The following is a 20,941-nucleotide window of genomic DNA, read 5'->3' as shown; positions in this document are numbered from 1 at the left end:
GGATAGCCCTGAGACCCCTACTCTTTTGGGTAAGGATCTGGACCACCCCTGAGCTCATTGTATATAGGGAGTCCCTTCTTGACCTCTTAAGAAGACCGAATGTAGTTTCTATCCCATGGTTCAGACATGTGTCAAAATGGTTTCGTATTCTGGGGCTTGAAAGCTACTGGGGGAATCCACAGAACTTAAGGAGAAACCACAAACTGACCATCTCCTCCTTTGCACATCACATGGTCAGCTGACTAATCAATTTCTTGTTTTCAAGTGGTACCCCCAATTCGAACCTTATCTAGATCTTATACCTGGTATATTGGGGAAGAGTCTGTATGCTTGTTTTTGTTTTGGGTGTTTACCGCTGTTGTCCCTAACAGGCAGTTGGGGATCGTCTTTAACATTTGACTTATGTCCTGCCTGTTGTAACAGTATTGAATCTGTTGAACATTTTATGTTTTTTTGCCTGGCATATTCCATTCCCTGGCGCAAGTGGATTTGTACAATTTGCCGGGATTTGGGAATAAGACAATATTGCACTGCCTTAAGGATCCTGAAAAGTGACCCTTCAACCATTCTAATTTCTGCGGTTAGCAAGTTCCTTGTGGCTGCCTGGTATATACGCATTTGTTTTCTTAAGAATTTAAAATCTTTGTAAATAAGTATGTTGTGTGTATGAAGTGGGAGGGTTCACATTTTATTGCAATTGTTGGATGATTTAAAAAAAAAAAAAAAAACCTATGTTCTTAACTATTTATGATTTTTAAATTTTGTTATGGCTGCTTTGATGGTTATGTTGACCGAATAAGGCTTGTTTTTAACTAAAACTTACGCCTCGTTGCCCTTCTGCCTACGCTTGCAAAACTTTTGGAAAACCATATTAATCAAGAGCTAGCCACCTTCCTGCTCGATCCTGATTATTTGGACGCCTCCCAACATGTCTTCCGGAAAAATCATAGCACGGAATCCGCCCTGATCTCCTCCACAGATTCCATTAGGAGACAGGTTGACCAAGGAGCCAGAGCCATCCTGATACTGTTGGACCTGTCAGCGGCTTTCGATACCATCTCACCCCAAATTTTGCTGCACTGACTTTAACAGGCAGGATTGAGGGGTCAGGCTAGTAATATTCTGGAGTCTTTTCTCCAAAACAGGACAGTGACGGTCAGCTGTGGAGATAACAGCTCAACCTCCTTTCAGCTTTCCTGTGGAGTTTCTCAGGGATCGTCACTTAGTTACCCACTTTTTAATTTGTACATGGCTCCCCTGGTCAACATGATTCGATCTTTCAACTTTCAGGTGTCGTCATAAGCTGATGACACCTAAATTATTGTCAATTTACATGACAAGATACAAATTACGACAGACAGATTTCAATCCTAATGAAGGCAATCAGGAACTGGATGAACATTAATTGGTTGAAGATGAATGGGGATAAAATGGAGGTCATTATCTTTGGGGCAAAAACCTCCATCTGGAATCATAGCTGGTGTCATGAGATCTGTGTGCCTCCTCCCACTCCTATTTCCGAAGCCAGGAACCTCAGGGTTATCTGCGATTCAGATCTGACTTTTCATTCGCAGATAAATAAAGTTGTCAATACCTACCTTTGGAGTATTAGAATTTTGAAGAAGGTTCTGCTGTTCATTCCTGCAGACCTTAGTGTGACTGTGGTGCTGGCCCTCGTGAGCTCTAGACAGGACTGTTGTAATGCTATGTATTTAAATATAAATCAATCATCCCTTTACAAGTTGCAGCTAATACAGAACGCCACTGCCCAAACACTGTTTGGTCTGCGGAAATCATCCCCTATCACAGAAGGTTTAAAGAAACTGCACTGGCTTCCCATTAGAAAGCGCATTATCTTTAAGGTACTGTGCTTGGCTCACAGGGCCCTGCACTCTCAAGGATCAGAATACTTGAAATCTGCTATCACCTGGTACACTGCCAACCATCCTATAAGATCGACTGGGCTCAGGTTGGCCCCAGACAGAAAGAAGCAAAAATGCCAAATGGGGAGACAAATCCTTTTCAGTGGCTGCTGTCAGGCTCTGGAACTCGCTGCCTCCAAAAATGAGAGCGATATCGTCCCTTTTGCCATTTTGGAAGCATTTAAAGACTTGGCTGTTCGCATTATAGGCGGCTGCTCCGTCTCATCCTTCTCACCTGTTTAGCGCTTCGATACCTCTGGTCTTAATGGGCTCTACAAATACAAAAAAACACAATTACATATTGGCTCTTCATGTCATTTATGTAGCAGAACGGTATTGACATGAAGCTGCATGGTGCCACCCATCAGCGAGCAGAGGTACTGCAGAAAAGTTTCCAGATCCATTCTGACACCTGGGGAATATTCAAAAGGGGAGGAATCCACGGTTAGGTAGTCTGTACCAGAAAGACTGTTCCCAAAGGTAGGTAACTGATAGATTTTCCTGATGATTAGTAGTTGCTTACGTACTTTTTGTGTTTCATCTTGTCTGCCTACCCTGAAAGTAAACAAAATTGGTGTTTTATTCTCTGAGGGTTTTTAATTTGACATTTTACCAAGAGAGCTAACTTTATTTGATCCTACAGCAAAGGCATGTTTTAATAATCAGACTTTTAGAAAACACACTGGGTTTGCCTTGTAATCTCTTGTATTCTTTTAATTAGAATCTGGAACATGAAGTTGAAGTACACGTTCTGCATGAAAAAATTCCACCTGACAATGTTATGGCCACAGGTATGTTTGTAAAATGCTGTCACAAACTTGAAAGATCATGCTTCATAAAAATCCACTGCTTTCTTAGGTTGCCTATGAACGTTTTTTCTGTGTCATTGTGCCAAACCTGAACTGTCTCTCCGTTTTTTTCATTGCTTTGTTTTAGTACATTGTTGCTTGATGCTGGCAGTTATTTTTTGGGATTTTTTTGTAATTTCTAAATTCAGAGGTACAACCAGAGAGAGAGCAGTAAATGTAAAACATCAGTGTTTTGTGAAAATTTTCAACCAAAACTTTCCAGTTCTTCAGGCTAAAACAGAATGTTGAAAACCAGTGTTTTTTATTTTTGCACTTCACAGTACTTCATTAATAAAATAAATCATCTACATAGATAGGCAGATAGCTGATGTATACTATACCCTTTGCAGATCCCATATCTTTGACACAGCCAAGTAAAAGGTTGCAACCCCTACATTTATTTAGCAACTTCATTGATGTCCGGTAATGCTGACCCATTTTGACAATACCATAGCACATAACTAACATACATGCCGGATTACATCACCTTTTTGTTTTACCAAAGGTTTAAGGACTCTAGAATTGGGTGTGGACCTGTGACCAATTTTCTTACAAGTTCTCAATTTCATTTGGCTTGATTGGCATGGTGTGCCCACAAAATGAGCAAGAAACCTTAAACATTTAAAATTTGACAAGTGCAACAGTGTTGTGCATTAAAAGACACCAGTGAGGTCTTTATACGGTTTAAGGGAGTGCACCATACTAGCCAGAATTGTGAAGTGTTTCTGAAATTATTGGAAAAGCCAAAAGGGTAAGGAAATAACTTCTTTACTGTTCTGGTAGGACAGGAATTGCATTCAGAAGACATCAGTGGGATGCGGATGGAAGATTTTTAAACATAAAATGTGTAGTTATAAAGAATCCATACCACCCAGCCAGCAACACTTATTAGACAAAAGAATACTGTCTACAGATGAGAGGCCAGTATTAGAAAAAAAAAAAAATGGCTTAAGGGGGACAGACCCGGGGGCATAGTCAAGATGGCATTGGAACTTGACGCGTTGTAGCAGAGCTGCACGCCAGCCTTTGAAATCCTGTTTTAAATCCTGGCCATCGTGACGCGCAACAAGTCTAGCTTGATTCCCTGGGGTGCCTGCTGGCGGAGTCTGGTGTGACATACCAAGGGAGGCCTGGTCTGTTACTTACCGGGGCTTGAAGTCCTGGGATGGCCAGAGGGTTGAGTGAGGCCTGGACTAAGACAAGGATGAGGGCTGGATGGACACCTTGAGGGCAGCAGTCCTGCTTCCACCTGCAGCGAAACCAATACCCAAGTGTGACCCTTGAGACCGAGGCGGAGGAAGTGAAGAACATTGTGTCCATCGTGGCTGACGGACCTGCTGGGGGACTCAGAAGAACGCATCCGTCAGCTGGGGCTTGCTCACACGGCCTGAGATCCAAAAGGAGGGCACTGAGGCCTTTGTTTTGGGGGTGGAGTGGGATGACGACTTTAAACACCAGGATTTATTAGTGGGAGAACCGGGCCCCAGGGGAGTTGATGCAAAAATATGGAATGGCCTTCCATGAACTTGGTGAGCACTTACAAGTTAGATCAAAGACATCAACAAGGACCAATCAAAGGGACATTCCCTCCCCCCATCTATTCCCAAGACCATCACTCCCTGGGGGGAGAAAGTAAGAACAACAAGACAGCCATATGAACCGCACACGGCTGAGATTAAGGACACAGATCTAAGTAGCCTGGAGATTGTCTGCGTCGCCTTGGGGCATGCCCGAGGAGGCTGTGCTGATAGTGGAAGGGAGGATGACTTGTTGAGACCAGTGGCTAAAGACAAAGAACATAAGGCAGCCCATCAGGGACAGCTGGATCGATACGCGTGGGTGGTGACCCCTCACCTCCCTCAGTCTGTGCCATAACCTTGCCAGATAACGCAACACTACTTGTAACCATACAGCTTCCTGGGAGGCCCTTGATGGTAAAGTGGGGGAGGTGTGGTCGGAGGTCTCTTTACTGCGTCAAGACCTGCGCAATGTGACAGAAAGGGTCAGGATGTGGTCACCAATCATCGCAAAGATGTAACTGAGGCTCGGACCACCACCATCAAACTACAATGGAGACTAGAAGATGCTAAAAACCAAGCCTGCAGAAACAATCTGTTTCCTGGGCTTTCCTGACGGGTTAGAAGGCCCGAACAGGACACAATTCCTTGATGATTAATACTTAGTCACTCTTCGCCTATGACAAGTTTTCCTTCTGCTTCATTATAGAAAGGGTGCATCCGACACTGGGGAGAAGGCCCCCCCTCATCCCAGAACTGTGACAGCATGTATCCTGACTTTTCAAACTAGAGATATGATTCTGACAGAGTGGTGTAAGCTAGGGGAAGCCCGCCATGACAATTCCAAAACCCTGATATTCCTGGCCTACTCTGGGTGGTACGGAGACTGACACATTGACGAGGTAAAGTCTAAACTGCGTGGCCTCCAACTACAGTATATGCTTATGTTCCTGGCAAAGCTTAAAGTCCTATTTCAGGCGAGATCTCACTTCTTCCAGATTCCTGAAGAGGCTTGGGCATGACTAGTGGAACGCCCTAGACTGTCAAAACAACTCATGGAGGAACATGGCCCCCACCCGTGTACTCTGGAGGGTGCCTGTCTGAAGGACAAATTACTCTCCAAAAGGAATGGGGAACGAAGGCCCCAGAGAGAGAAAGGCATGTCATGGCAGAGGCAGGGTCAACCTGAACGCTGGATAACATCCTCAAAGGAGCCACAGTCAGTGGGCACCAATCAAACTAGACACAGTGGAGGGAACAAGACTCTTGTATACAGTAATGGGTGTAGACCAGCGGAAGACGTTTAGACCCCCCACCCACAGGCAATTGCTATCAATTTTCTTGAAGAGGGTCCTTCAGGAGCTCCACAGAGCAGTGTGACTATGGGCACTCAGATAATGTCTTAGCGTACTACCTGGCGTGACATCCGGCACCATATGGATTTGCATTAGAGGCGGCAGCGCCCCCCACATGATCGTCCCCAGAAAAACGGAGTTCAACTTGTTAATGCTCTGTTGCTGAGTCTCTGGCATCAGGGACAGCTGACTCTGCTGTAGGTTTGGGGTAATTTGTTGGACTAAGGTAACGAAAGGGTGTGGTGGGCCGCAGACCGCTCAGTTTCCCCTCTTGAGTAGTTTGTTTAGTTCTGAAGAGTTTCACTCAAAAGGCTCCTGGTAGGGTAGGGATGGGGGTAGATGGGGAACTCGTTTTAAGGTTTTTGAATTGTGAGGCTTGGGGGTACATACACAGATTCGCTCAATAGTACAACTGCGTGTTATAGATACTGATCCAAATGAGGGAGGGAACTCGCTGACAAGCAAATGAAAGCCCGGCTTTGGCTGTGTATGAATGCACCGGACCTAATGCTTGTCCATAGAATAGACAAATGCTCTACTTTGGCTCTCCTGGTCCTTAGTTTTCTATTGAAGCTGGGTGTCCCTCAGGCCGACGATAAGACAATTTCCATCTTATCATGGAATGTGAACAGTCTTGGGGAGAGGGTTAAGAGGGGTTTATTTGCCCAGTATATAAAACAGATCCAACTATCAATAGTACTCTTGCGGGAAACACATCTGCTGTGGACACAGTGCAGGTTTCTGGGAAGGGTAGCATACATAACTCTTGCACACTCTGGACAGACGTCTGGATCTAGGGGAGTAGCCATTCTTATAAGGAAAAATCCACCCTCCACCATATTGCAGAAATGCACTTTGTCTATTTTTTAAACTGCAAAGTATTTATGCCTAAGAGTCTACTTACCTGACACTTAGGTTCTTGGGTTTGAAACTTATATAAAAATAATTGTTGTTTTTCTAAATTGGTTTGGGATTAATTCATTGAGTGTTTCTCATTTATTGCCTCTGTGAGTACAACAAATGCTTAACACTACTCTCTAAACCTAACTGCTTGCCTACACTACCACAAGGAGAACATTAGTCCTATCTACTCCGGGACGATATGTAGGAGTCAGGGGGCTCTGGGGCCAATCAGATGTCATACTGATTAGTGTAATGTCCCCCCTTGATTACAGACCCCCACCTTAAAGAAAATAACTATCATTTTGCCAGAAGCTGATTCCTCCAACCATGTGGTGGGTGGGTGTAGGAAAGCCCCCTTTTTGGCATAGATAGTCCTCACTTTTTGCCTGGTATCGGATGTGATTTTGACTGAATGTTATCCTGTGGAGGAAAACCATGTTCAGGAAGCACAGGGTGAACAACCTGTTTGTTGTCTCTGACTGGCTTCCTAGCCAAAGCCCACAGCCTGCCTTCATGAGGACCACACTCCAATAGGAAACTGCTGGGCACCCAGCGTCTTACAGCACCCATGCACCCGGCCACTTCACTGCTGCCTGGAGTGACCTGCTGGTGTGGTTCTGATCTGTGTCCAGTACTTACCTTAACTCTCTGAGATTGGCCTCGTAAGTCATTGATAACTGTGTGTTTGCTGGACATTGTTTTCCTTCCATAGGTTAACATTGACAAACTCGAAAATAGTCTATTTTTGTTATTGAAAAGTATTTCTACTTAAAACATACTTACATTATAACGAGGTTCTTGGTTTCTAAAGTCATATAAAAAGAAGTATAATTTTTATAAATTGGTCTCAGATTTATTCTTTGAGTGTGTCTCATTTATTGCCTCTTAGTGCTACCCTCTATTAAGCCTAACTCCTTGCCCTACACTACCACAGATTGAGCGTTTGTATTGTCTAATTATGCCTCTGCAAACCAACTGGAGATCCACCGGACTCTACACAATGTACTTTTAGTGCACCTCTCGGATTTGTGGAGAAGGGCCCATCCCATGAATGGAGCTGTTCCTACTTCTCTGCCACCCACAAATCTTCTCCTGCCTAGATTACATTCTTGCCCTGGCAGGGGGGATTGATATGAACCTACAGGCTGAATATGTGGCCTGAGTATTGTCAGACCACTCACCCTTGTTAGTGAAACTGGGCGGGGGGTTAAGGGCAACTCAGGATGGAAATCAAACACCTGGGACTTAGGTGATCAATAAGTGGCAGTCAGGCTCAGGGTGGATACTGAACTCTAATTTAAAGAAAATTAGCACTCCGCCTCATTCAAAATAATACAGTGAGAAGCCTATGAAACAGTCCTTAGAGACAGTGGGCCCAAAACATAGTTGCTCAGAAGAGAAGGTGAACATTTGGTTCCCTGGAGCGCCTGGAGAGGCAGATACTAGAACTAGAGAGAGCCCTGGTACCGGAGCCTGACCTTCCACCCCCATTCAACCCCCTCGCCCACCCAACCTTCTCTCCCCTTTTCCTTAGGCGATTGGCACTCCTGAAGGAACAATATCACTCCCTGGCACAAGACAGTGCCAAAAGTTAACTGTTAGCAGCGCTCCATATGCTATACCATGCAGAAGACAAAACCAGAAAAGCCTGGTTAGGAAGGAAAGAAATAGATGTCAAATGGGTCCACAAGATAACTAGACCAGGTGGTGGTGGGGGGTGAAAGGGGAGTTGCAAGCTCCGATGATTCCATAGCTTGGAGCCTTTGCCCACTATTATAAAGACCTACACAGGGCCAGGCCATAGCAAACTCTTCTTCAGATAGCCTCATATTTAGAGTCAATCAGGACCCCGATATTAGACACAGATGCTGTACTGTAGGAAAGTAGCATCTTTGTGGCATAGTTACCCCCCACTTTTTGCCTGGTGTCAGTGTATTTTGACTATGGTACACTGGGATCCTGCTAACCAGGACCCCACTGTCAGTGCTCTCTCCTCTAAGTGTAGTTATTCATAAGATCTGATAGAGATTTCTAGTTGCAGACTCCTTACCTTAGAATTTCCCCCAGATGTCACACTGGATCTGGAGATTTTTCTTTGAGCAGTACCCTTGCGCGTCATCAGGTGACATAGTTGAACTCTTCGTCTGTTGTTGGTGGTGTGGTTGCCATGATGACTGTGGGGTCATACATAGGTGTCGTGTCAGCGCAGGGACATCAGTTATTTTCTTTCTGCGACATGCTGATCCGGAGAGAGCTATCCTGGTTGTTTTTTGACCAATTTTGACACTTATGTTGAGTTTTTGGGTGGGTCGTGGATGTCCCCAAAAACCGGTTTCAAACCATGGAAGGACTGTCACTGCATGATGTCAGTGACGGATCCGCACTGGGTATGTATGTGATGTTTGGAGCACGACCACGACTCAGTCGTGTTCCGAGTGCCGGGGCATGCACACGAAGGCTTTGAGGGAGGGGTCCCTAAAGCTCATAGTGACCTGGTGCTCTATTCCGCCTCTTCCATTCTTACTCCAGAGGAAGGTCTCGAGACCGCTTGCGGAGTTGCCACCACTGGTCGTCCTCCAAGTCTTCGGAACACTCGGGTAAGAGGAAGTCGAAGAAGGCTAGGCATTCTTCCACTTGACTGCATTGCTCGGCTGTTGCAACACCAGAAGAGTGTTGACATTCCAGGCCTCTGTCCGCTGAGCCTACTTCTGGGTCTACTCCGCAGCTCCCCGAGTTTCCGGGAGCTGGAGCGACCCCTGCCCTATTAAAAGAATGTTATGAGGCCATCTGTCTCATATTTGGGCTGTCCAAGCCCCCCTGCAGTGCCTTCGGTGCCTGGAGGTTCGGATGGGAGCCCTTCGGATTCTGCGCCTTCGGCCTCAGTCTCTGAGGCCCCCAAGATCCGCTACCAGCTCTGTGCCGAAGTCGGTTGTACCATTGCGACCTTCCATGGCGCCAGCTAGGTTGTCGACACACCCGACATTGGTTGTGCATGATTGACGTTGCCCGATTGCGATCCCTGACTACCCAGAACGGTGTTGACCGATGCCGCTTCGGACTTCAATGGGGCCTACTCACCCCAGATGGGATTCAAACCCTTTTTCCTATGGGTACGAATATGAGGAATGATTGGAGGAGTCGCTGGACCGTTATGAATACCAGCTGGATGACCCTATCATGGACTGGCCACAGGAATTGGACGAGGCCAGTGGTGTGGATACTTCTCCAGATGCTGGCGTGCTTTCTCCTACCATGAGCCTCCTACTCTTTTGTGTTCAGTAGGGCGAGTGAGGTCCTTGGCCTCAAACTGCCCACTGTAGCAGTCAGGACTAATCTCCTGATGGAGGTGCTTCAGCATGGGGCTTCTGCTTCGGAGCTTCTCTTCCCTTTCAATGAAGCCTTCACTGATGTCCTTCCGGGTACTTGATCCAGACCAGCACGGGCTCCTGTAAATAGGGCAATCGCTAGCTGCAATCGGCCCGCCCCGAACGACCCTAAATTCCTGTCCCAACATCCCACGCCTGAGAGCCTTGTTTCCAGGCATCCTCATAATCTGGTACATTCCCTTCTGCTCCCCGTATAGGGAATCAAGGAGGCTTGACCAAATTGGGAAGAAGATGTTTTCTTCCTCCAGTCTGGTGCTGCAGTCAGAAAACAATGCATACCTTTTGGGCCGTTATACTATCTCTTTGTGCTATACGGGTGTGCAAGTCTGACTGCAGGTCTTAGAGAAGGCCCGAGCTGTCGTCTCCCAAGCTGTTCCTGATGGGAGAGATGCAGCAAAGTTCACTATTCGATGTGGGCTGGACACGACTGACTCTCCGCGTAGATTGGTTGCATCGACAGTGGCGTTGATGCGCCGCGTCTGGTTGAGAACATCTGTTTTTTTGGGGGGATGTCCAACAGACCCTTATGGTCATGCCCTATGACACCCGTCTCTCCGGAGAGAAGGCAGACTCTGCGCTTGAAAGGTTTAAGGAGTTCCGGGTTACAGCTCAGTCCCTTAGCATTTCGACTGTCCCACGCCCCCAACAGTCCGCCTTTTGCCCCTTTAATGGCCACGGAAGGGGCTTCCTGTTGCGTCTCTCCCTGCCCCCGTGCCACCCACGCTACTCAGCCCCTGCGTGGCCAAGGACACGGAATCCCACGGGCTCATGAGACAGGTCACCGGAGGTCGGCCCAGTCCACCACCACCCCTGCTGCAGCCTCCAAACCTTCCTATTCCGTACCCCCATCTCAGACCAGTTGGCAGCAGGATTCGCCATCACCTGCCCCACTGGGAAGCCATCACTACGGACAGGTGGGTTTTGCAGATTGTCCGAAGGGGGCTACTCCCTCCCCTTTGAAACTGCCCCTCTGACCATGCCTCCATCCTGTGGCCACTTACCAGAAGATCACCTGGCACTTCTCCGCGAGGAATTAACAACTCTCTTGGCCCAGGGAGCCATAGAGAGGGTCCCTGCACCAGAAGTAGGTTGTGGATGTTATTCCCACTACTTTCTGGTGCCCAAAAAGGACAAGGGGTAACATCCTATACTAGTCCTCCGGGCCCACAATCTCTTCCTCAAGAAGGAAAAGTTCAAAATGCTCACTCTGACTCAGGTCATGTTTACCTTGGACCCAGAAGACCATTGAACTTCCAGGATGCTTATTTCCATAGTCCTTCTTGCCTGCCCACAGACGCTACCTGTGATTCATGGTAGGTCACGAGCACTTTCAATTTACCATGCTCCCCTTCGGCCTTACCAGCGTCCATGGGGTGTTTCAAGGCAATGGTTGCAGCTCATCTGTGCAGGTTAGGGGTTTCAGTCTTCCCCCTACCTCGTCGACTGGCTGTTGAAGGCGGACACGCCCCAGAAAGTCGTCTCCCACCTTTCTGCATTTGCTGGGGTTCACTATAAGCATGCAGAAGTCACACCTTACTCCCTCTTAGACTCTCTCTTTCATTGGAGCTGTTCTAGACACAGTGCAGTTTTGGGCCTATCCTGCCGGACGCGAGTCCAGAATATTCAGACTACGATGCCGATGTTTCATACTCTATCCTGGGTTTCGATGAGACAGACTATGAGGCTGTTGATCCTCATGGCCTCCTCCATCCTGTTAGTCAAGCATGCCAGATGGCATATGAGGGCTCTGCAGTGGGACCTGAAGTTCCAGTGGGCACATCATCAGGGGACTCTCACCGACACAGTTCAGATCTCGGAGGGAACGGCAAGACCTGCAGTGGTGGTTAGTGAACTGCGATTGGGTCAGAGGCAGACTCCTCTCCCTTCCCCAGCCAGATCTCACAGTAGTGACAGATGTTTCACTTCTAGGATGGGGTGGCCAACTGGGAGAGTTGGAGATCAGAGGTCTCTGGTATCTGGCGGAATTCGGACTCCATATCAATTTATTGGAGCTCCGGGAGATCAAAGCATTTCTTCCTGTTGTAAAAGGGAAGATAGTGCAGGTGTTCACGGACAACACTACCCCAATGTGTTACTGCAACGAACAGGGTGGTGTGGGGTTGTGGACCCTTTGTCAAAAAAGCCCTGCATCTTTGGACATGACTGGAACAGTAGGGCATAACATTGGTGGTTCACCACCTGGCAGGTTCTCTGAATGCCAGGGCAGACAGACTCAGCCGTCAATGCCTAGCAGATCACCAGTGGTGTCTCCCCCCAGAGGTGGCACAAGGACTGTTTCAGAGAGCCTTTGTTAGATCTGTTTGCCAGTCAGCAAGTATTGTGAAGCTTTTCGTCGCAAGTGGAGTTCAGGCCTCCTATACACATTTCTACCCATACCACTTCTGCTCAGAGTTCGCAAGGAGAGTCTGGTATCCCGAGCTTCTGAAAATGAGCATTGATCCTCCAATCAGGCTGCCCCTTTGGGAGGATCTTCTGTCTTATCAGCAGGGGAAGGTTCTCCACCCGAACCTGTCAACTCTGCGTCTACATGCATGGAGATTGAGCGGCAAGAGTTGACGGCCTTTGACCTTCCTCCCGAAGTCTGTAAAGTTATTTTGGCAGCGAGACGTCCCTCTACTAAAACGGTATATGCCTGCTGTTGGAGACGCTTTGTATATTAATGTGCAGAAAGATCTATTGATAATCTTTCTGCTTCTCTTCCTGATATCCTTCTCTTTATACTATCCCTTGTTCATCAGGGTTCTGCCTTGGGCACTATGAAAGGCTATCTTTCCGCCTTATCAGCGTTCCTTCGACTTCCTGATAAGCTTTCACTTTTCAAGTCTCCTATTGTACATAGATTTCTTAAAGTACTTGGACAGTTTTCCCCATACGCCCTTTGTTATGCCTCAGTGGGACTTAATCTGGTCTTCACATTTCTCATGTGTGCTCCCTTCGAGCCCTTACACAACTGTCTCCTCCGGCTGCTCACCATCAAAACAGCCTTCTTACTGGCAATAACATCTGCCAGGAGGGTGAGTGAGATGCAAGCGCATTCATCTAAGCCACCGTATCTCACCATGTTCCCAGACAGGGCGGTTCTCAGAACATGTGGCCCTTTCCTTCCCAAGGTGGTTACCCCATTTCATTTGGTTCAGAATATCTTTCTGCCCATCTTCTTTACTCCACTGCATCCCTCTAAGGAAGAGGATTGTCTCAACCGACTGGACCCAAAAAGAGGTTTGTCATTCTACCTTGACTACACAAATGAGTTACGAGTGGATGACCAACTCTTTGTGGGGTCCGTGGGAGCAAAGAAGGGTCGGGCAGTGCAGAAACTAACCACTTCGCGCTGGGTCATTCTCTGCATTAAGATCTGCTATGCACTGGCCAAGAAACAGCCTCTTGAGGGCTCATTCCACCAGGGGCAAAGCTGCTACCACTGTGCTAGCACGGGGTGTTCCAGTCCTAGATATGTCAGACAGCAATGTGGGCATCCTTGCACACACGATTGCAAAACACCACTGCCTGGACAATCAGGTCCAGAGAGACACTTTGCCTGTTCGATTCTGCAGGACTTTCTAGTGTAAGAAGGTATATCTGCCGCCCACCACCAGGAGGTTATGGCTTGGGAATCTATTCTAAAGGTAAGTAATCTACATCTGGAAGTCTCTATCAGATAAACAAGTGACTTACCTTCTCTAACACACTATCTGGTAGGGACTCTTTCTAGTTGTAGATTCCTTACACCCACCCATGCCTCCCCCCACTGCAGATTTGTCTAATAGGGTCAGGGATTATCCCTTTCAGGGCTCTAGTTTTTTTGCACAGACAAACTGTTAGTTCTAGCCATGTCTCTGTGCTTCTGGTGTGAAAGTTTGTGGGGAAAAAGTGATGTACGTGTGCCAGGGTGGTGCTTTTATAGGCGACCGTGACATCACAGACGGCTCCAGCGCCGCCACGCAGATCCAAACGATGCCACCCGATGGAGCGTGCAGGGTACCGCTCAGCAAAAGTTCTGGATTCCAAGCCGAAGCCAGGAAATTCTAAATTTAAGGAATCTGCAGCCAGAGTCTCTACCAGATAATGTGTTACCAAAGGTAAGTAACTTGTTCTTTGTTACCGAAGGTAAGTAACTTGTTTATCAGTTGTCAGAGGTATCGACTATGTAGTATTTTGCTGCATATAGCTTTTACTATTGTAGCTTAAAAAGAAAACTTCATCTTCTAACTGCTTTCCATAACCACCTTCTTTGAGGGTATAGCGTAACAGCTAGTCTCTTCAGCAAATGGCTTTATTATTATTAATAATAAAAACATAATTATTATTGTCAAGGACAAGCATATACATGCACTTATATTAGTCATTGTTTCTCTTATGACTTTTTATATTTTATGCTGTGAGTTGTAAGCAGCAAGCAGAAACAATGTACTTCATCACATATAATAAAACTATTCATATGCAAACAAAAGGGTTTTTTGCAGAAAACATGTGTGCTTGTCCTCAACAATGCCGTAACACCAGCTCTACCAGTACTACCAATACTTTTACCTCCACCAATACTGCATCACCAATTCCAAGCCTTGACTAGGCAAATGGTCCTGGCTGTGATGCACTATTACAGTGAGATTAGTTTTGTCATACCTGTGTTCGGATTAAATATAGACCTTTGGGATTGCCGTTGCCTGTGTTTTTTGTATTTGTGTTCCTGTGTTAAGGTTGTTACTTTATTATGTTTCTTAAAAGGTGAAAACAGAGAGCTTTGTACTGAACCACAAAAGTTTATAAATGAAGAACAGCACCCACCAAGTGATCGGCCTGATGACATTTTAGTGGTGAACACCTTTGAAGATGAAGAGATTTGTCATGTCGACCAAGTAAATGAAGTAAACAATGGTGAAGCATGTAATCTACAATGTGAGAAGACTAAATCATCTTCAGGATCCCCTGAAACTTCTGTAACTGATAGCCCTAATACAGAGTCCCCAGTGTTGGTTAATGAATATGTAAGTACTACATTTTATAATAACTTTTCATATGTGTTACATATTTGTTACCGTAGGTTACTAAAGCATTGGTTAACATTCCAGTTGCCTGTTCTTTGACCACTACCAAGATGAGTTTGTGAATTGGAAAGCTATAGGTCGTTTAATTTCTAACATAGATTTTACAGGTAGATTGTTGTGCAATCTGTTTGCAAGGTGGCTAATGGTACTTACTTCACTCATTCACAAAAATATTACTGTCTTGAGTCAGAAACTCCACCTAATTCCGAAAAACGTGCAAATGGGCCTTCCGTTCCATGATATCAGCCAGCCCAGTGGATGTAACCCACATGGGCTAGAGCTCTCTTTGGGGCCTCATCTTGAGCAATATACTATGTTGGGTCATTGGTCAAATGAAGAGCAATATTTGAACATAAACGTGTTGAAACTAAAAGAAATCCACCTGGCTTTTTTAGTTTTCTTTCCCATAGTGTGATAGAAGTGTTAAGAGTTTGTAGAACAAGTTGTTTATACATGACCAAACAAGGTGGGGAAAAAGTTAAGCCTAGCATTCTCTTACTTGAGGCTCAAGAATTATGTTAATTAATAAATCGCTAAGGAATTTCCACATCAATGGAGTATCTACCAATGCTGTTGAATAACATGGCAGAAAGAAGCATGCCACAAATGGAAACTGGAAGACATCCAGTTCCACAAAATCTTACATAAGTGGAGAGAACTGCCTTCTTTGAACTCTGGTGCAGTGGCCAGCTATCAATACATGCAGGTCATCAGCAGTCTCTCATAACTCAGGACTCCACTGGAGGCATTTTCAGTTACCTGGGTATCTTTGCCTCCTTCTTTGTACTCGTCCTCCTAATTTCCAGGACTCAAGTGAAGCATGTCATCTACAATGTGAAGAAGGCTCAGTCATCTTCAAGTTCTCATGAAATCTCTGTAACTGGTAGGCCTAATAGAGTCCCCAGTGTTGATTTTAAATATGTATGTACTACCTTTTCTTAAAACGTTTCATAAAGCCATAGTTAACTTTAAATTTGTCTTTGCTTGGGGCACTGCCAAGATGAATATGTGAACTGTTTAACTACAGATCCTTTCATTTGAAAAACATATTTTACAGCTGAATCGTAGTACAATCTGTTTCTAAGGTGCCTGCTTGATCTTTATATCACTCATTACAAAGCATTGCCGTCTTGAGGTAGAAACTCCACCTACATCTGAGTTGGATCAGTACATCTGTGAGAAAATGCGCCTTTCTGTGTAGTCCTCTTCCATTTATTTGATTTGCTGGTTTTTACGCTGCAGTTTGCAGCACTGCTGTCTAGTGTATTTGCTGTGACATCTAAAACATGTAGAAATTGGCTAATCTCTGAGTGGCATTTTTAATTCTTAGAAAACGTGTATGTTATAGGAACTGCACCCATTGCTTTGGAAGTTGAATGTCACCCATGGAATGCTTCACTTATTGAGCTATCCACTGGTGTAGTGTAAAAAGGAAAACATGGATTCAGGCCTACAATTGTAGCCTTACTGCTGCAGTTTAAAACCTGCTGTGACATATGTTAAAATAGCTTTTTTTAATGGGCAAAAATCCCTCTTTTAAATATTAGCACCTCTCCCCTATGTAAGTCTTGCAGCCCTCAAGGTAAGAAGGTAAGGTCCATGGTATTTGAAAGTGTGACATGCAGATAATTCAATTTACCATTCCCCTACAGTGACACAGTCCGTAAAGCTATTTTTACTGTGACAGGCATAGTTGTCCTATTTAGAAAACCAGATTGTAGATTAAAATACTATTAATGCTGTCTCGGGAATGGGGCAAGGTAGAAAAATTATTTAACCAGTATTTTAATAGGTATAGAAAATGAAAATCTGATAGAGACTTCTAGTTGGAGATTCCTTACCATAGAATTTTCCCCTAGGCATCTAATTGGATCCGGAGATTTTTTCTTCGAACAATACCCTTGTGCGTCGGTAGGTGGCATCGGTAGACTCCGCAGGCGTCGTAGTCGCAGTGATGATGTCGGTAGTAGTACAAAGATGCTGCCTCAACACAGTGACGTCAGTTCTTTTCTTTCTGCGCCACACGCTGATCCTGAGAGAGCTACCCTTAGTCACTTTTTGACCGACTGCAACTATTTTGTTGTCTTTTTGTGAGTTTTTGGTGCGTTGAGGCATGTCCCCGAAGACCGGCTTCAAACCAAGTGAGGACTGTCACCGCATGATGTTGGTGACAGATCCGCATCGGTTCTGTTTGTGGTGCCTGGAGCGCTACTACATCCCGAAGTCGTGCTCCGAGTGCCGGGCCATGCAGCCGAAGGCCTTGAGGGAGCGGTCCTTCAAGCATATGGCAGCCCGGTGCTCAACTCTGCATAGGACCCGGTCTTGCTTGAGAGGGAAGGTCTTGAGACCGATCGCGGAGCCACTGCCACTCGTCTTCTTCAAAGTCCTAGGTTAAAGGTAAGAAGTCGTCGAAGAAATCCCGTCATCCTTCAACTTCACCCCGTCACTAGGCTGATTCGATGCGGGAGGTGTTTCGACATTCGAGGCCTCTGTCTTCGAAGCCTAATTCTGGGTACGCTATGCACCTCCCTGAGTTTCCAGGAGCCGGGGGGACCCCTACCCAACTAAGGGAGTTTTTAATGAGGCCATGAACCTCATTTTTGGGCAGTCCAACCCTGCTACAGCGCCTTCGGGGCCCAAGGAGTTCGATTGGCGGGCTTTTGGGTCCCGGCGGCTCCCGCCACAGAGTCCCCACCAGATCCGCTCTTGGATCCGCACTGGTGCCGGTCGTATCATCAAGACCTTCCACGATGCTGGTTCGATTGTTGACGCTCTTGACGTCGGTGGTGCCCACCATTGACTTCAACCCGATCCTGATCCCCGACGCCTCCTCCTTCGATGGGGGCCTATTCATCCCAGGTTGGATTCTGACCCTTGTTCTAATGGGGAACACCGCATGCTTTATGGGCTGTTATACTCTCTCTCTGTGGGATACGGCCACGCAAGGTCTGCCGTAGATACCGGAGGAGGCCTCTGCTATCATCTGCCAAGCTGTGACCGATGGGAGAGACGCGGCAAGGTTTACTATCCGATGTGGGCTGGACATGACCGACTCTCTAGGTACATCTGTTGCGACGATGGTGGCCTTGAGGCGCCACGCCTGGTTACGTACATCTGGTTTCTCAGGGGATGTCCAACAGACTCTTACGGACATGCCTTTTTATGGCTTCTGTCTCTTTGGAGACAAGGTGGACTCTGCTCTGGAGAGGTTCAAGGACTCCCGGGCTACAGCTCAGTCTCTCGGCCTTTCCACTGCCCCTGGTCCCCAACAGTCTGCCTTTCGCGGCCATGGAAGGGGCTCCCTGTCGCGTCCGTTTCCCAGCCACTGTGCCACCCATGCTGTTCAGCCGCTGCGTGGTTGGGGACGCAGATTCGCACGTGGGCGTGAGACAGGGAACCAGAGGTCTGCCCAGTCCGCCCCTGCTGCAGCCTCCAAACCCCCCTAGTCTGTCCCCTCACTCTGGTCCAGTTGGCGGCAGGATTTGCCATCACCTGCCCCACTGGGAATCCATCACCATGGACAGGTGGGTTTTGCCGATCGTTCAAAGGGGCTACTCCCTCCCCTTCGAATCTGCCCCATCATCCATGCCTCCATCATTCAGCCGTATACCGAAGGAGGATTGGGCAATTCTCCGCCAGGAAGTCGCCGCTCTCTTGGCCAAGGGAGCCGTAGAGCGGTTCCCTGCGGCAGAAGTAGGTTGTGGTTGTTATTCACGCTACTTTCTGGTGCCCAAAAAAAGACAAGGAGCTTACGTCCTATCCTAGACCTTCGGGAGCTCAATCTCTTCCTCAAGAAGGAGAAATTCAAGATGCTCACCCTGGCTCAGATCCTGTCTGCCTTGGACCCAGGAGACAGGATGGTAGCGTTGGACTTCCAGGATGCTTATTTCCATATTCCCTTCCTGCCTGCCGACAGATGTTACCTACAATTCGTGGTAGGTCGCAAGCACTTTCAATTTACTGTGCTCCCTTTCGGCCTTACCAGAGCCCCTCGGGTGTTCACGAAAGTGATGGTGGTTGCAGCTCATCCACGCAGGTTGGGGGTTCAAGTCTCAACTGCATGTTGAAGGCAGACTCGCCACAGAAAGTTGCCTCCCTCCTTCAGACTACAGCAAACCTCCTGCACACGCTGGGGTTCACTATAAACATGCCTGATTCCCTCTCAGATGCTCCCTTTCATCGGAGCTGTTATAGACACAGTGCAGTTTCGGGCCTAAGCTCCCGAAAAGCGAGTCCAGGATATTCAGGCTATGATTCTGATCTTTCAGCCTCTATCTTGGGCTTCGGTGAGACTGACTCTAAGGCTGCCGGGCCTCATGGCCTCCTGCATCCTGCTAGTGACACATGTCAGATGGCATATGCTGGCTCTTCAGTGGGACTTGAAGTTCCAGTCGGCGCAGCATCAGGGAAATCTCTCTGACATGGTCCAGGTCTCGAAGGGGACTGCGAAAGACCTGCAGTGGTGACTTTCGAATCCCAGTTGGGTCAATGGCAGATCCCTCTCCCTTCCCCAACCAGATCTATCCATAATGACGGACGCAGCGCTTCTGGGATGGGACGGCCACATGGGAGAGGCAGAGATCAGAGGCCTCTGATATCCGGTGGAGTCTGGGCTCCATGTCAATTTTCTGGAGCTCCGGGAGATCAGGCTTGCATTGAAAGCATTTCTTTCCTCTCTCAAAGGGAAAGAAGTGCAGGTGTTCACTGACAACACTACCGCCATGTGATACTGCAGGAAATAGGGCAGAGAAGGGTCTTGGACCCTTTGTCAGGAGGAGCTACGCCTCTGGACATGGCTGGCACATCACATCACCCTGGTGGTTCAACATCTGGCAGGCTCCCTAAACGGCAGAGCATGCAAACTCAACCGTTGATGTGTTGCCAGTCACGAATGCCGTCTCCATCTGGAGATGACGCAAGGTCTCTTTCAGTGGTGGGGAGAGCTTTGGTTATCTGTTCGCATCCGCAGAGAACGGTCAATGCCAGCTGTTTTGCGCGTTGGAGTTTCCAAGGCGGCACTTGCTCGAAGACGCTTTTCAGCTCGAGTGGAGCTCCAGTCTCCTTTACACCTTTCCGCCTATACCAATTCTGCCCAGAATTCTCAAGAAAATCAAGAACTAAGGGGCCCAAGTAATCTTGGTGGCTCCAGACTGGGCACGGAGAGTATGGTATCCAGAGCTATTGAGCATGGCCACTGATCTTCTACTCAGACTGCCCCTTCGGGAGGATCTTCTGTCGCAGCAGCAGGGGACGGTTCTTTACTCAAACTTGTCCAATCTCTGCCTTCATGCGTGGAGATTGAGCAGTGGCAGTTGACAGCTTTTGACCTTCCACCCGAAGTCTGTGATATAATCTTGGCAGCCAGGTGTCCCTCCACCAAAACAGTATACGCCTGTAAGTGGCATAAATTTGTGGCATGGTATACCAACAAATCTTTTGATCCCCTCTCTGCTCCTCTTTCTGAGGTTCTTTTGTTCATTCTTTCTCTGGCCCAGCAGGGCTCTGCTTTGGGCACATATAAGGGCTATTTATCAGCTATCTCAGCCTTTCTTAGGTTGCCTGATCAGCCTTCACTCTTTAAGTCTCCTAGTGTTAGTAGATTCCTTAAGGGCCTCGCCCATTTGTTTCTTCCCACTCCGTTTATCATTGCTCAGTGGGACCTCAATCTTGTCCTTGCTTACTTAATATGTATTCCCATTGAGCAAATGCACAATTGTCCTTTACGGCTCCTTACTTTCAAAACTATTTTTCTTGTTGCCATCACTTCTGCTCGCAGAGTGAGTCAACTTCAGACTCTGTCTTCTAAGCCCCCATTTGTATATGTGCACCCTGATAAAGTGGTGTTATGCACTAGGGCTTCCTTCCTTCCCAAAGTCTTTGCACATTTTTATGTAGGCCAGTCCATCACTTTGCCTACTTTTTACACACCTCCACATCCTTCCCA

The 20,941-nt window shown here is 47.1% G+C and overlaps 1 protein-coding gene across 7 annotated transcripts in view; it reads left to right on the top strand.

Annotated features, from left to right (window-relative positions):
• Positions 1-20,941, top strand: part of PCM1 (pericentriolar material 1) — a 713,620-nt gene that overhangs the window by 606,051 nt on the left and 86,628 nt on the right. For all 7 annotated transcript variants that reach the window (XM_069200330.1, XM_069200304.1, XM_069200313.1 and 4 more), the window contains 2 exons: positions 2,644-2,713; positions 14,678-14,937. In XM_069200330.1, the coding sequence (XP_069056431.1) occupies positions 2,644-2,713; positions 14,678-14,937 (330 nt within the window). The remainder of the gene's footprint in view (positions 1-2,643; positions 2,714-14,677; positions 14,938-20,941) is intronic.

The sequence above is a fragment of the Pleurodeles waltl genome, chromosome 1_2 (genome assembly GCF_031143425.1).
Source record: "Pleurodeles waltl isolate 20211129_DDA chromosome 1_2, aPleWal1.hap1.20221129, whole genome shotgun sequence".
Lineage (NCBI taxonomy): Eukaryota > Metazoa > Chordata > Amphibia > Caudata > Salamandridae > Pleurodeles > Pleurodeles waltl.
Note: the sequence above shows the minus strand (reverse complement) of the source record. Positions and strands in the feature narration are given on the sequence as shown.